The sequence below is a fragment of the Schistocerca serialis genome, chromosome 8 (assembly GCF_023864345.2).
Source record: "Schistocerca serialis cubense isolate TAMUIC-IGC-003099 chromosome 8, iqSchSeri2.2, whole genome shotgun sequence".
In the NCBI taxonomy this organism is placed as follows: domain Eukaryota; kingdom Metazoa; phylum Arthropoda; class Insecta; order Orthoptera; family Acrididae; genus Schistocerca; species Schistocerca serialis.
Window position 1 is genome coordinate 338,113,898 of NC_064645.1, and position 12,963 is coordinate 338,126,860.

Here is a 12,963-nt window from a genome sequence, read left to right on the forward strand (position 1 = left end):
TGCTACTTGTCTGTTAGCACTGACAACTGTACGCAAACGCCACTGCTCTCTGTCGTTAAGTGAAGGCCGTCGGCCACTGCGTTATCCATGGTGGGAGATAATGCCTGAAATTTGGTACTGTCGGCCCACTCTTGAGATTGTGCATCTCGGAGTATTAAATTCCATAAAGATTTCCAAAATGGAAAGCCCCATGAATCTAGTTCCAGCTATAATTCCGCGTTGAAAGTCTGTTAATTTCCGTCCTGCAGCCATAATCACGTCAGAAAGCGTCTCACACGAATGACATGAGTACAAATGGCAGCTCCACCAGCCAATGCACTGCACGTTTATACCTCGAGGACGCGATACTACCGCCATCTACAGAGTGGCCCATTGATAGTGACCGGGCCAAATATCTCACGAAATAAGCGACAAACGAAAAAACTACAAAGAGCGAAACTTGCCTAGCTTGAAGGGGGAAACCAGGTGGCGCTATGGTTGGCACGCTAGATGGCGCTGCCATAGGTCAAACGGATATCAACTGCATTTTTTAAAATAGGAACTCCCATTTTTATTACATATTCGTGTAGTATGTAAAGAAATATGAATGTTTTAGTTGGACCACTTTTTTCGCTTTGTGATAGATGGCACTGTAATAGTCACAAACGTATAAGTACGTGGTAACACGTAACATGCCGCCAGTACGGACGGTATTTGCTTCGTGATACATTACCCGCGTTAAAGTGGACCTTTTACCAATTGCGGAAAAGGTCGATATCGTGTTGATGTATAGCTAGTATGATCAAAATGTCCAACGGGCGTGTGCTATGTATGCTGCTCGGTGTCCTGGACTACATCATCCAAATGTCCGGACCGTTCGCCGGATAGTTAGGTTATTTAAGGAAACAGGAAGTATTCAGCCACATGTGAAACGTCAACCAGGACCTAGAACAAATGATGATGGCCAAGTAGGTGTTTTAGCTGCTGTCGCGGCTAATCCGCACATCAGTAACAGACAAACTGCGTGAGAATCGGGAATCTCAAAAGCGTCGGTGTTGAGAATGCTACATCGATTGCAATTGTACCATATTTCTATGCACCAGGAATTGCATGGCGACGACTTTGAACGTCGTGTACAGTTCTGCCACTGGGCACATGAGAAATTACGGGACGATGACAGATTTTTTGCACGCATTCTATTTAGCGACGAAGCGTCTTTCACCAACAGCGGTAACGTAAACCGGCATAATATGCACTATTGGACAACGGAAAATCCACGATGGCTGCAACAAATGGAACATCAGCGACCTTGGCGGGTTAATGTTTGGTGCAGCATTATGGGCGGAAGGATATTTGCCCCCCCCATTTTATCGATGGCAATCTAAATGGTGCAATGTATGCTGATTTCCTACATAATGTTCTACCGATGTTACTACAAGATGTTTCATTGCATGACGGAATGGCGATGTACTTCCAACATGATGGATGTCCGGCACATAGCTCGCGTGCGGCTGAAGCGGTATTGAACAGCAATTTTCATGACAGGTGGATTGGTCGTCGAAGCACCATACCGTGGCCCGCACGTTCACCGGATCTGACCTCCCCGGATTTCTTTCTGTGGGGAAAGTTGAAGGATATTTGCTATCGTGATCCACCGACAATGCCTGACAACACGTGTCAGCGCATTGTCAATGCATGCACGAACATTACGGAAGGCGAACTACTCGCTGTTGAGAGGAATGTCGTTAAACGTATTGCCCAAAGCATTGAGGTTGACGGACATCATTTTGAGCTTTTATTGCATTAATGTGGTATTTACAGGTAATCACGCTGTAACAGCATGCTTTCTCAGAAATGATAAGTTGACAAAGGTATATGTATCACAATGGAACATCCGAAATAAAATGTTCAAACGTCCCTAGGTTCTGTATTTTAATTTAAAAACCTACCTGTTACCAACTGTTCGTCTAAAATTGTGAGCCATACGTTTGTGACTGTTACAGTGCCATCTATCACAAAGCGAAAAAAATGGTCCAACTAAAACAATCATATTTCTTTACGTACTACACGAATATGTAATAAAAATGGGGGTTCCTATTTTTAAAAAAACGCAGTTGATATCCGTTTGACCTATGGCAGCGCCATCTAGCGGGCCAACCATAGCGCCATCTGGTTTCCCCCTTAAAGCTAGACAAGTTTCGTTCTTTGTAGTTTTTTCGTTTGTCGCTTATTTCGTGAGGTATTTGTCCCGGTCACGATCAATGGACCACCCTGTATATGTGTGCATATCGCTATCCCATGACTTTTAGCACCTCAGTGTATATTAATTAGACTAAATCGATCACATGCTCCCAGTTAAAGGTTGCCTATATGAATGCTTCCACAGACAATAAAAAGTGCAATCTTACGTTAAAAGTTTAATACAATAAGTTAAGTATTAAAGCTAGAAATTGTGTATGTGTCTTGAGGCAGCATGGCGCGCAAAATACCAGCACTATATTCATCTAGTGTTTGGGAATGAGGGTGTCTAGTGACTTACAACAAATTTTAGACATAGTTTCAAGGTTTTGTCGGAACTTTTTCTAGCTCACACTTAGCGGCTTCCAACAACTTTTGGACATAATTTGAAGCTGTTTTACGTGTGGGCGTTCGACTCTGTTTAGAATCGTGAGGAGGCAGGGAGAGGGCGACTTACTGGTGTAGTACTATTGAGGCTATGAAACTTTAGCTCTTGTATACTAACTTCTGTCTACAGTTCTTGAAAAGGAGTGTAAATTAAATTTGCTGTATGGTTGGATGCCGGAAGTGAAGATTAAATTATCATAGCACTAAACAATGTAGAGACATGCTGTGGTCCATCAAAGGCAGCATGAGTACACTATACCCATTGATAACTTATATGGTTTTGCTGTGAGTACAGATTAATCCATATCGCAGATATGTGGCAACCTGTCAATTCACGGCCAAAAGAGGACGAGAGTTACTTACAGTTCACACAACTTATTGAATCAGCAGTGTCAAAATACTAAAATGAATGCAGCAGACAACATATAGTTTGAAGCTGGTGTGCTTACCAGGTGGCCAATTACCATCAGATGGAAGAGGCGAGATGCAACTTTCATGATGAAGCTACCCACCTCCAACGTGGATCGTGAGGATGGCAACAGGCTTCCATCGCCTTGGCTAGCAGCTTAAAGATAGATTGTACTCATGAGCCTCCCCCATCGCGACAGGCTGCAAACCCTTCCGCGGAACCTCAAGAACACAGTAACCCATCCTGACTACCATTGTAGACAGAAGGAGCAGCAACACGTCACAGAGGAGATTTCCATTAGAGCAACAGCCGGATTTCCCTGCTCTTCACTGTGTATCTGAACATGCCTGGGAAAGTATCCAGAAATCAGTCAGTGTAGTGAATACATAGATGAGGAAGTGCAATTGGCTAAATTCTAGGTCCACTCACTTGGCTCATAAGCTGCACTGTGACTTGCACTATATCAGTGTAACAAACAGAAGTTATTTTTGTGTACTATTCGTCTCCTTGTCAAGGGTTTACAGTGGAGTTTTGTACACAAGTGCAGAGATATTCAACAAGCTTCCATCTAACAAAAATCAAGAAACCGGTAACCTATACCAACACAAAAGAAAATTGAAAATGTCTCATTAACCACTACTTCATTCAGTAAGATTTTATATCCTACCGACATTGTATTATTCACCAAAATCTTTTTAATTCAGTTTGCTAAGTATCATTCAGACCAGCGGTGCACAAAGCCATCAGTTCCATAAAACTTGAGTTTTACGAAATGCGTAAAAAACGCCTTTGGAAGATAAAAAAAATACCAGCTTTCGATATTTACGCATTTAAGGCCTGTACTGTTTCAGGTTTGCATCTGTGAATAGCATTCTCAGTCGCGCAACCATTCCGGAATCCGAACTGTGACGTGCTAAATAAATTCTTTCCACTTAAGTTCGAGACTACGCTGGAGTACATAACTATTTCGAAGATTTTGGAAAAATATCAGTAAGGAAGTCGAAAGATAACTGTTTATGTGTGTCTCATCACCTTTCTTATGAAGATGTTTAACACTCGCATATTTTAACCTGTCTGGACAATTCCCTGTATCAGTGATGCACTGTTGAATCACTAAGGCTATTACATATTATGTTGGCATAACTTTTCAAAATTGTGTTTGATATTCCATCAACATCACAAGAGGTTTTGTTTTTTAGAATTTTTGTAGTTCTTTTTATTTCGGCTACTTCGATTGATTAAAGTTTTATGGAATGACATGTTTAATACGTTCTCTTGCTTCTTCTACTGAACCATTTAATCTTATTCACTATATGATCAAAAGTATCCGGACATCCCCAAAAACATATGTTTTCCATATTAGGTGCGTATTGCTGCCATCTACCGCCAGATACTCCATATCAGCGACCTCAGTAATCATTAAACCTCGTGAGCGAGCAGAATGGGGCTCTTCGGTTTTTGAACGTGGGTAGGTGATTGGGTGTCACTTTTGTCATACGTCTGTACGCGAGATTTCCACACTCCTAAACATCCGTAGTCCACTGTTTCCGATGTGATAGTGAAGTGGAAAAGTGAAGGGACACGTACAGAACAAAAGCGTACAGGCCGACCTCGTCTGTTGACTGACAGAGACCGCGACAGATGAAGAGGGTCGTAATGTGTAATAGTCAGACATGTATCCAGACCATCACACAGGAATTACAAAGTGCATCAGGATCCACTGCAAGTACTATGACATTTAGATAAGAGGTAAGAAAACTTGGATCTCATGGTCGAGCGGCTGCTCATAAGCCAAACGACGCCTCGCTTGGTGTAAGGAGAGTAAACAACGGACGATTGAACAGTAGAAAAACGTTGTGTGAAGTGACGAATCACGGCACACAGTGTGGCGATCCGATGGCAGGATGTGGGTATGGCGAATGCCTGGTGAACGTCGTCTGCCACAGTGTGTACTGCCAACAGTAAAATTCGGAGGAGGAGGTGTTGTAGTGAGGTCTTGTTTTTCGTGGAGGGGGCTTGCACCCCTTGTTGTTTTCCGTGGCTCTATCACAGCACAGGGCTACATTGATGTTTTAAGCACCTTCTTGCTTCCAACTGTTGAAGAGCAATACGGGGATGACGAGTGGATCTTCCAACACGATCGAGCACATGTTCATAATGCACGGCCTGTGGCGGAGTGGTTGTACGACAATAACATCCCTGTAACGGACTGGTCTGCACACAGTCCTGACCTGAATCCTATAGAACACCTTTCGGATGTTTTGGAACACCGACTTCGTGCCAAGCCTCACCAATCGACACCGATACCTGTTCTCAGTGCAGCACTCCGTGAAGAATGGGCTGCCATTCCCCAAGAAACCTTCCAGCACCTGATTGAACGTATGCCATCAATAGTGGATGTTGTTATCAAGGCTAAGGGTGGGCTAACACCATACTGAATTCCAGCATTACAGATGGAGGGGTCCATGAACTTTTAAATCATTTTCAGCCAGGTGTCCGAATAGTTTTGATTACATAGTGGATATACCTTGACTCATTCCATAGCCCTGAAGGTTCTTCTTCCTGATCGAATATGCAGAATACCACGAATGAATGAATGAATAAGTAGTCCTTTCTTCATTGACGAATGTGGGCCATTAAAACTCCATCTTAATTTACAATCAGTTAAGAACATTAGCGCCTATCCTCTCACTCTCGGTGTCGAATCTTATGAATACTTTTGTTTACAGGAATATCCTTCAGGAATTATTAGGGCAGGCGTGGAGGCTGTGTATTAAAGTTGCATTGCCCCAGTTGTGTTACACACCTTGTAGAAAGACATTTGAAATACTGCAGGAAGTTTCAGTTCATAATTTTACAAAATTCAAGAAGAATATTGTGGCTTCAGGGTGCAAAACCTCGGAAATTTCGAGTCTAGTCGTCTATTCTGGCCATGGAGCAAAGCAGTTGACTATGTTCTTCTCATCTAAAGTGGCATAAGGAGAACCATATCTGGGCTCACCGGCACACTCGACATAAGACTATCGTACTACGCGAATACTCCAACCGCAAATGTTTCATCCACTTCCTTCCTCATTTTTAGAGATTAACAAGCTATAAACCAAAATTAAACCACATTTTCACGTTAACTAGAAGGAATTCGATTCAATATGTATCTCGAATACAGCAGGACGACTGTCGGCGCATACCCCACTACTGACTGGCGACTTACCGGAGATAAATTAATAATCAGTAGCTTGCTAACGGCAGCAGGCCGCAGTTACTTTTATGCGCAAACATTTTTCTGTTTGTTCCTGTTCCAGGTAAGGAACAGCTCCTGTAGCTTTCTCCGCTAGCCACACGAAGTTTTGGTACCACCTGCACAACAAAATTTCCCTGTTTGCTGGTAAACATGGAGCGACATTCGTACAAATTTCTAAGTATCTGCTGCTGCAACTGAACCGATTGGTAAATGTTGTTACAGGAACGACATGGACACAAGAAATGGTGTGGCTTCTTGGGCACGACTGCGATTTCGAGACGGCGAAGAAGATCAACCTGGATGACAGATTTCCTCAAATTCAGTAAGTACGTTGTAAGACATCCACTTATAAACCACGTCTCCACAGCGGACACATAATATACCCATTAATTCTTTCTGCAAGGGATGCCATATGCAATATATGAACTGCTGTATTTGGACACCTTACACTACAGTGTTAGCTTCTTATTAAGACCAAACCATGAGGGGTGAACTTGTGAAGCCAGTACACAAGAATCCTACCAGTTACTGCTTCGTGCCTGTTAAGTAACTCAGCAACCTGGATGCATGAACAAATACAAGAACAGATGGTTTGATTGGAATGAGGCTAAATTACAGGTTAAACTACCATGGAAATAGCAAACACTCGCTGTAGAGCACTGTATATATTCTGTAGTGCATGCTTTACATGCGTTCATACAAGATTAAAATTATGATCTGGTACCATCCTGTAACTTTAAAATACTTTGATACCTAGTTAGTTAGTTTCAAGTTACATAGATATCTCGCACGACAAATCGTAATGATGTGGAATGAGTCATTTTAAATTCGCATCACAAATTATTTGGTATATTCACCTACATACTGATAATTGACATGAAAGAAGACAGGCAGACGTGATTAATTCCTAACCACCATGTTTTATATATTACAGTAATAGAAATTCTTCTATGGCATAGAGTGCGTGGAAAAAGGAGAAACTTTTTCAGTTTATTCTCAAATTTTACTTTTTTGTCTCTCAGACATTTTATATCACTGGGTAAGTGATCAAAAATTTTGAGTGCAGCACTGTGCACCCATTTTTGTGCTAAAGATACCCATAATGTGGTGTGATGAATGTCGTTTTTTCTTCTAGTGTTGTAATTATATGCATCATTGTTCCTTTTGAACTGTGATGGATTATTAACAACAAATTTCATGAGGGAATAAATATACTGTGAAACAGCAGTTAAAGTACCCAACATTTTAGTCAGATGCATACAACATGCTCGTGGGTGACACCACATATTATACTTACAGTACGATTTTGAGCAATGAATATTTTCTTTCTTAAAGATGAATTATCCCAGAGCACATTCCATACGACGTCACTGGATGAAAATATGCAAAGTATGTCAACTTACTGATTTGTAGCTCCCTGAGTTTTGCAATGATTCAAAGTGAAAATGTGACTGAACTAAGTTGTTTTAGGATTTATAGTGGACCTAATATTGAGCCTTGGGGATCACCATATATGATTTCTCCCCATTCAGAACAATGTCCCCAGGCTACATTCTCTGAATTACTAATTACAGCTTTCTACATCCTTTTGGTGAGATATCATGGATTGGTTGATTATATCATCAATTCCAAAAAACTTCAGTTTTTGTAGGAGAATATTGTGATTCACTCAGTCAAATGCTCTTGATAGATCGCAAATAGTACCAGCCCAGAGTTATGATGTCATTTAATGCTTGTAAAATTTGAAGAGTGAACATGCGAATGACATTTTCAGTTGAGCAACAGTTCTGAAAGCCATACTGTGATTTACTGCGGATATTATTGTTGCTCAAGTGAGACAGTGTTCTAAGATATGTCATCTTCTCAACATTTTGGAAAATGGTGTCAGTAATGAAACAGGTTGATAGTTATTGACATCTCCCCATCGTTTTTCTTAAAGAGATGTTTAACAACAGCATATTTCAGTTTATCTGGAGAAACACCTTGAGTCAGTGATGCATTTCATGTTTCAGATAAGACAAGAACACATCTTTACTACAGTAGTGGAAACACTCTCAAATCCAGATGAACTCTTATTTTTCAGAGAATATGTATTTTTCTTAATTTCAGAAGAAGAATTTGATGTTTTATTTATATGATAGATTGTTATGAGCGTTGTTTTTTTTCGACATCCTGCTATGTTTTTCTTTTGGTCTGTTTGTCCCTCTGCTTTCTGCTACATTTATGAAATGATCATTAAATGTACTAGCTACTTGTGTCTGACCGTTTATAGCCCTTCCATTCAGTTTAATAGTGATTTTATCTCATTCTGCGGCTGGTTGTCCTGTCTCTCATTTCACTACATTCCACATAAGTCTGTTGTTGGAATTACTGATTTTTGAAATAATGTGTATGTTCCTTAATTTTTTAATAATGTATAATTATAATTTTGAGTAGATTTTACTATGGACTACTATGGCAGGATTTCTGCTCATTCTTGCCAACAGATGAATTTACGTTTTCCTTTCACAAGATAATTTAATGCTTCCTATTTCCCATGGTTTCTTACATGGCTGCTTAATGTCTTTCCTGATTACCTTGAGCAGAAAGTTGTTTTTCAATGACAATATAAATTGGTCATGGAATAAATTAAATTTTATTCCAATATTCGATTTATTATGATTTTCATTCCAGGTCATCTCTTGTAAACAATTCTTAGTAACATTTGTTTTGAATAATTAATTATTCTAACTGACTTCCACTGTGGAGTATCAGTACTGGAAGGTACTATGTCATCTATCCTAACTAACTGCACACCATAATCAGAGAGAGCATTTGTTACTGGGTATATGGTTATTTTCTTGCTGTGAACTTCATAAAAATAAACATTATCAATTAGGTTCCTACCACCTTTATCCAACCATGGTGGAAAGTTATTTACTGGGATCAAATAGTAGGTTCCAAATATGGTTTCCAGATCATTTTCCCTATCACAAAACTTTAGAATATCTATATTAAGTGTCCAAAGACTCTTAAATGCTAACCATTATGCGACAGATAGCATGGTAAGGGATCCAGACTCTCACAAGTTTTTTCAAAATTTCCCAGTGGGGATCTATGAATAGTTACAACTAAAAGTGAATTGTTTTCTGCATCAATTCTCAAGCACACATTTTTATGTGCTGATCACAACAAAATCTGCTATCCCAGTTTTTTTGAACTTGTCTTCTGTCTTAATATGTGTAAAAAATTCTCCTTCTTCCATATTAGTTCACATCAGTAAGGTGCTTACATGTCACTTACCTAATCCTGTGGTTATCTGGTGCTCAGAAAGGCACAGGATGCTTATCTTTTTGGAACTCTCTAAATTCTCCAAACAGACAAGAAATTCTTCTATCTTATTACTCAATCCTCTTATAACATAATACTAATACATTCGTGTCCTTATTCCTACATCAGACTAAATATAGTTTCCGAACATAGTGTGCTGCACAATGAAATGTACGACACTAAAGTAAATTTATAACATAAACATCAACTATTAGAACACAAAGGTTTACATTTACGTGGTAAATGACATGTAGAACCAAAAGCGTCGGTTCTTGATTACAAAAAGAAGCACACCTGGCATTTTTCGATTACAGTACCATCTACCACAAATGGAAAACAATGCTTTGAGTAAATTGTACGTATTTTTTGGTGTAGAATCTAAATGTGCAATAAAAATGGGGTTCTCATTTCAAAATACAAAGCTGACCCCATCCACACAGGAGGGTTGATTAGGAGGTGGTCATCTGGCCAGTTGTAGCACGGATGTCCTCTTTAATAATATCAACTTTTCACCTAGATCATTTTTTCGTATGATGTGTGGTTCTCGAGATATCTAGTTAAAACAATAACCCTGTATACGGGGTGATCCAGCTGTCCCTATCGATAGCTTTTATGTAACCTGCAGGACCTTCAAAAACAGCATGTGAGATTTTCATATTTTCTCGCTCGCTGTGCCTAAACTATTAGTTCTACAGAAAAAATGAACATGAACTTTAGGTAGGATTTTTAACGTAGTTAAAATACTGGTATACGTTTTCGCTAGAGGCCATAGTTTTCGAACTATTCAAGAAAACGCAGAGAAGTGGCTTTCAAACGAGTTTTCTTGGATAATTCGAAAACCATGGCAAAAGCGATAACGTATCCCAGTACAGAATGTAACTGTTAAATTTCCTACGAAAAGGTCCTGCCCATTTTTTCTGCAGAACTTATAGCTTGCACATAGCAAGCGAGAGAATATGAATATCATATGTGTGGTTTTTGATGGTGTTGTGGGTTGCGTAAGACCCATCGGCAGGGGCAGCTGAATCACCCTGTATATAAGATGGCACCGAATCTCTCTTTTTCAGAGATGATTCTGTTGTTACTATCAATGTGCATTCTACATTTTAAAATCGATTTAAGATTTTGCTACCCAAAGTTTAAAACTCTTCTTCTTTCTGTGTCTCATATGTTAATGTAATAGGCTTTACATCACATGATTTGCTTTTCATTACACTTAATATACCTTTGCTTATATTCACCTTATAATCTCTTTTCAAGGTACTATCCATTCCATTCAACTGGTCTTCCAAGTCCTTCGCCGTCCATGAGAGAACTAGAAAGTTACCGGCAAAGATCTTGAGTTTTTGTTTACTCCCCCTGAACTTTATTTTGCCTTCCAAATTTCTTCTAAATTTCGTTCACTGCTTGCTTAATGTGTTGAACAACCTCAAGGATAGAGTACACCTTTGTCATTCGTTGATCAACTCCTTCCATGTGCTTCATCTCTTATAGCTGTAGTGTGTTTTTTGTAAATGTAATAGATGACCTTCTGGTGTATTTTTTGTGGTGTATTTTATTCCTGCTATCCACAGAATTGCAAATATTATGTACCAGGCAGTTTTATTCAAAGCATCCTCTAAATCTGGATGCTACAAACTTAGATCTACCCTTCTACAGTATCTCTTTTGAGATAAATCATAGGATCAGCATTTGCCTCACGTGTTTTCACATTTCTTCAAAACGCAAACTGTCGCTCCTCAGATTTTGTCGGTGAGATGGTGAAAGTCTCCGTACTTCGAGTTCACTTTGCTCTCGTCGCTACATGTAAGAAAGATTACTCACACGCTTTGTTTTTGTATTTTTCATTCAGCTACGAGGTAGTTAATTTAAGAAACTATCGTTCACAGCAGCGTTGTGTACGTGTGTGTGCAGGAATATGACCATCGGCGGCGACGTGGCAGATGGTGAGCTGCAATCAGTCCAGAAGGCAGCAAATCTGACTCCACCGCGCTATATCAAGAGCCACCTGCCCAAGGAGCTGCTTCCCACCCAGGTCTGGACCGAGAAACCAAAGGTTAGCCCTTATCAGACATCACTCTGTTTACAGTATACTTGAAACACCAGCTGCTCAGTTGAAATTGTTTGATCTGTCTATAAATCTATCCTGTGGCGCCAAAGATGTGAGTAATTGATTCTTTACTTTTTATGTGTATCTCCTTAAAAATGGGGCTTAAAACACCAAATAAACGTTCAGTTACGAAAATGATGTCTTGAGATTGCTCTTTTGGTCTCACAATACGAGTGCTACTGTAGTTCCTCGGCACGTGGGCATGCATTTGATTGTGTATATTGTATTCCTCTCTTAGAAAAAAGCAAGTTTTATGGCGTTGATGGCTTTATAAACAAATGATTAAATCGTACTTAATAAATCGAATGCAAATAGTTGTGCTTAATTAATCAAACATTTTTGGAAGGAGAGAGATTTTCATTGGCTGGGACAAATCATGTAGGGAGTCCCACAGAGTTCAATATTGGACCCACTTTTATTCGGTATACAAAGTGTCCCAGCGAAAATGCTCGGGATTCAGGGATATGACAGGCCCACTCATTTGAAGCAAAAACTTTCGTATAGACCCATGTCCTGTTCCGAATGGCTTATGTGACAGGACATATTTAATACACACTGACGGTCAGAAAAAACAGAACACCTTGAACGACTATAGATAGGACGTTCATATTCTCAGGACGTGTATATTACTGTGTTCTACAGAAATGACTAGCATTTAAACCATATCGGTCCGCGGGTTCAGGGTCAACATCGACGTAGCGGCGCAACATCGCATACCAGAAAAATGTACCTGCGGCTCTCTTTGTCGCTATAAACCGATTTCAGCAGACGAGCAGGCGGCATCGCAGACGTATGCGTGAACCGTACCGTCAAATCAGTGAGTTTGGAAGAGGGCGCATTATGCGCATGAGAGAATGTGATGTATCCATCCGGGTAATTGCTGATAGTGTGGGACAAAGTGTTTCGGCAGTGAAGAATGGTTTACAGAAGGCCGTAGAACACGGCGAAATGGCTCAAGTCGCACCACCCAGACCACCCTCCGAGAAGATCGACAACTCATCCGAACGGGACTGCAGGACAGATCTGTGTCCGTCTGGGTTCTAGTGGAACAGTGTGCACGTCCTACACATTCCGAGGTGACAGTCCGTCGCAGTTTGTTATGGTATAGGTTACGTGCGCGCCGTCCACTTCTCCACCTACCTGTGACGAATGTGGAGAAACATGCTAGATGGCAATAGTGTATGGAACGACATCACTGGGTACTGGAATGGCATCAGATAGTGTTTTCGAACGAATACAGATTCTGTTTGTTTAAAATGATGGCCGCATTTTTGTTTGCCGCAGACATGG

The 12,963-nt window shown here is 40.2% G+C and overlaps 1 protein-coding gene across 1 annotated transcript in view; it reads left to right on the forward strand.

Moving 5' to 3' along the window:
* Positions 1-12,963, forward strand: part of LOC126417006 (luciferin sulfotransferase-like) — a 114,814-nt gene that overhangs the window by 66,150 nt on the left and 35,701 nt on the right. Inside the window, exons 3-4 of the mRNA XM_050084894.1 lie at positions 6,477-6,576; positions 11,478-11,619. Of these exons, the coding sequence (XP_049940851.1) occupies positions 6,477-6,576; positions 11,478-11,619 (242 nt within the window). The remainder of the gene's footprint in view (positions 1-6,476; positions 6,577-11,477; positions 11,620-12,963) is intronic.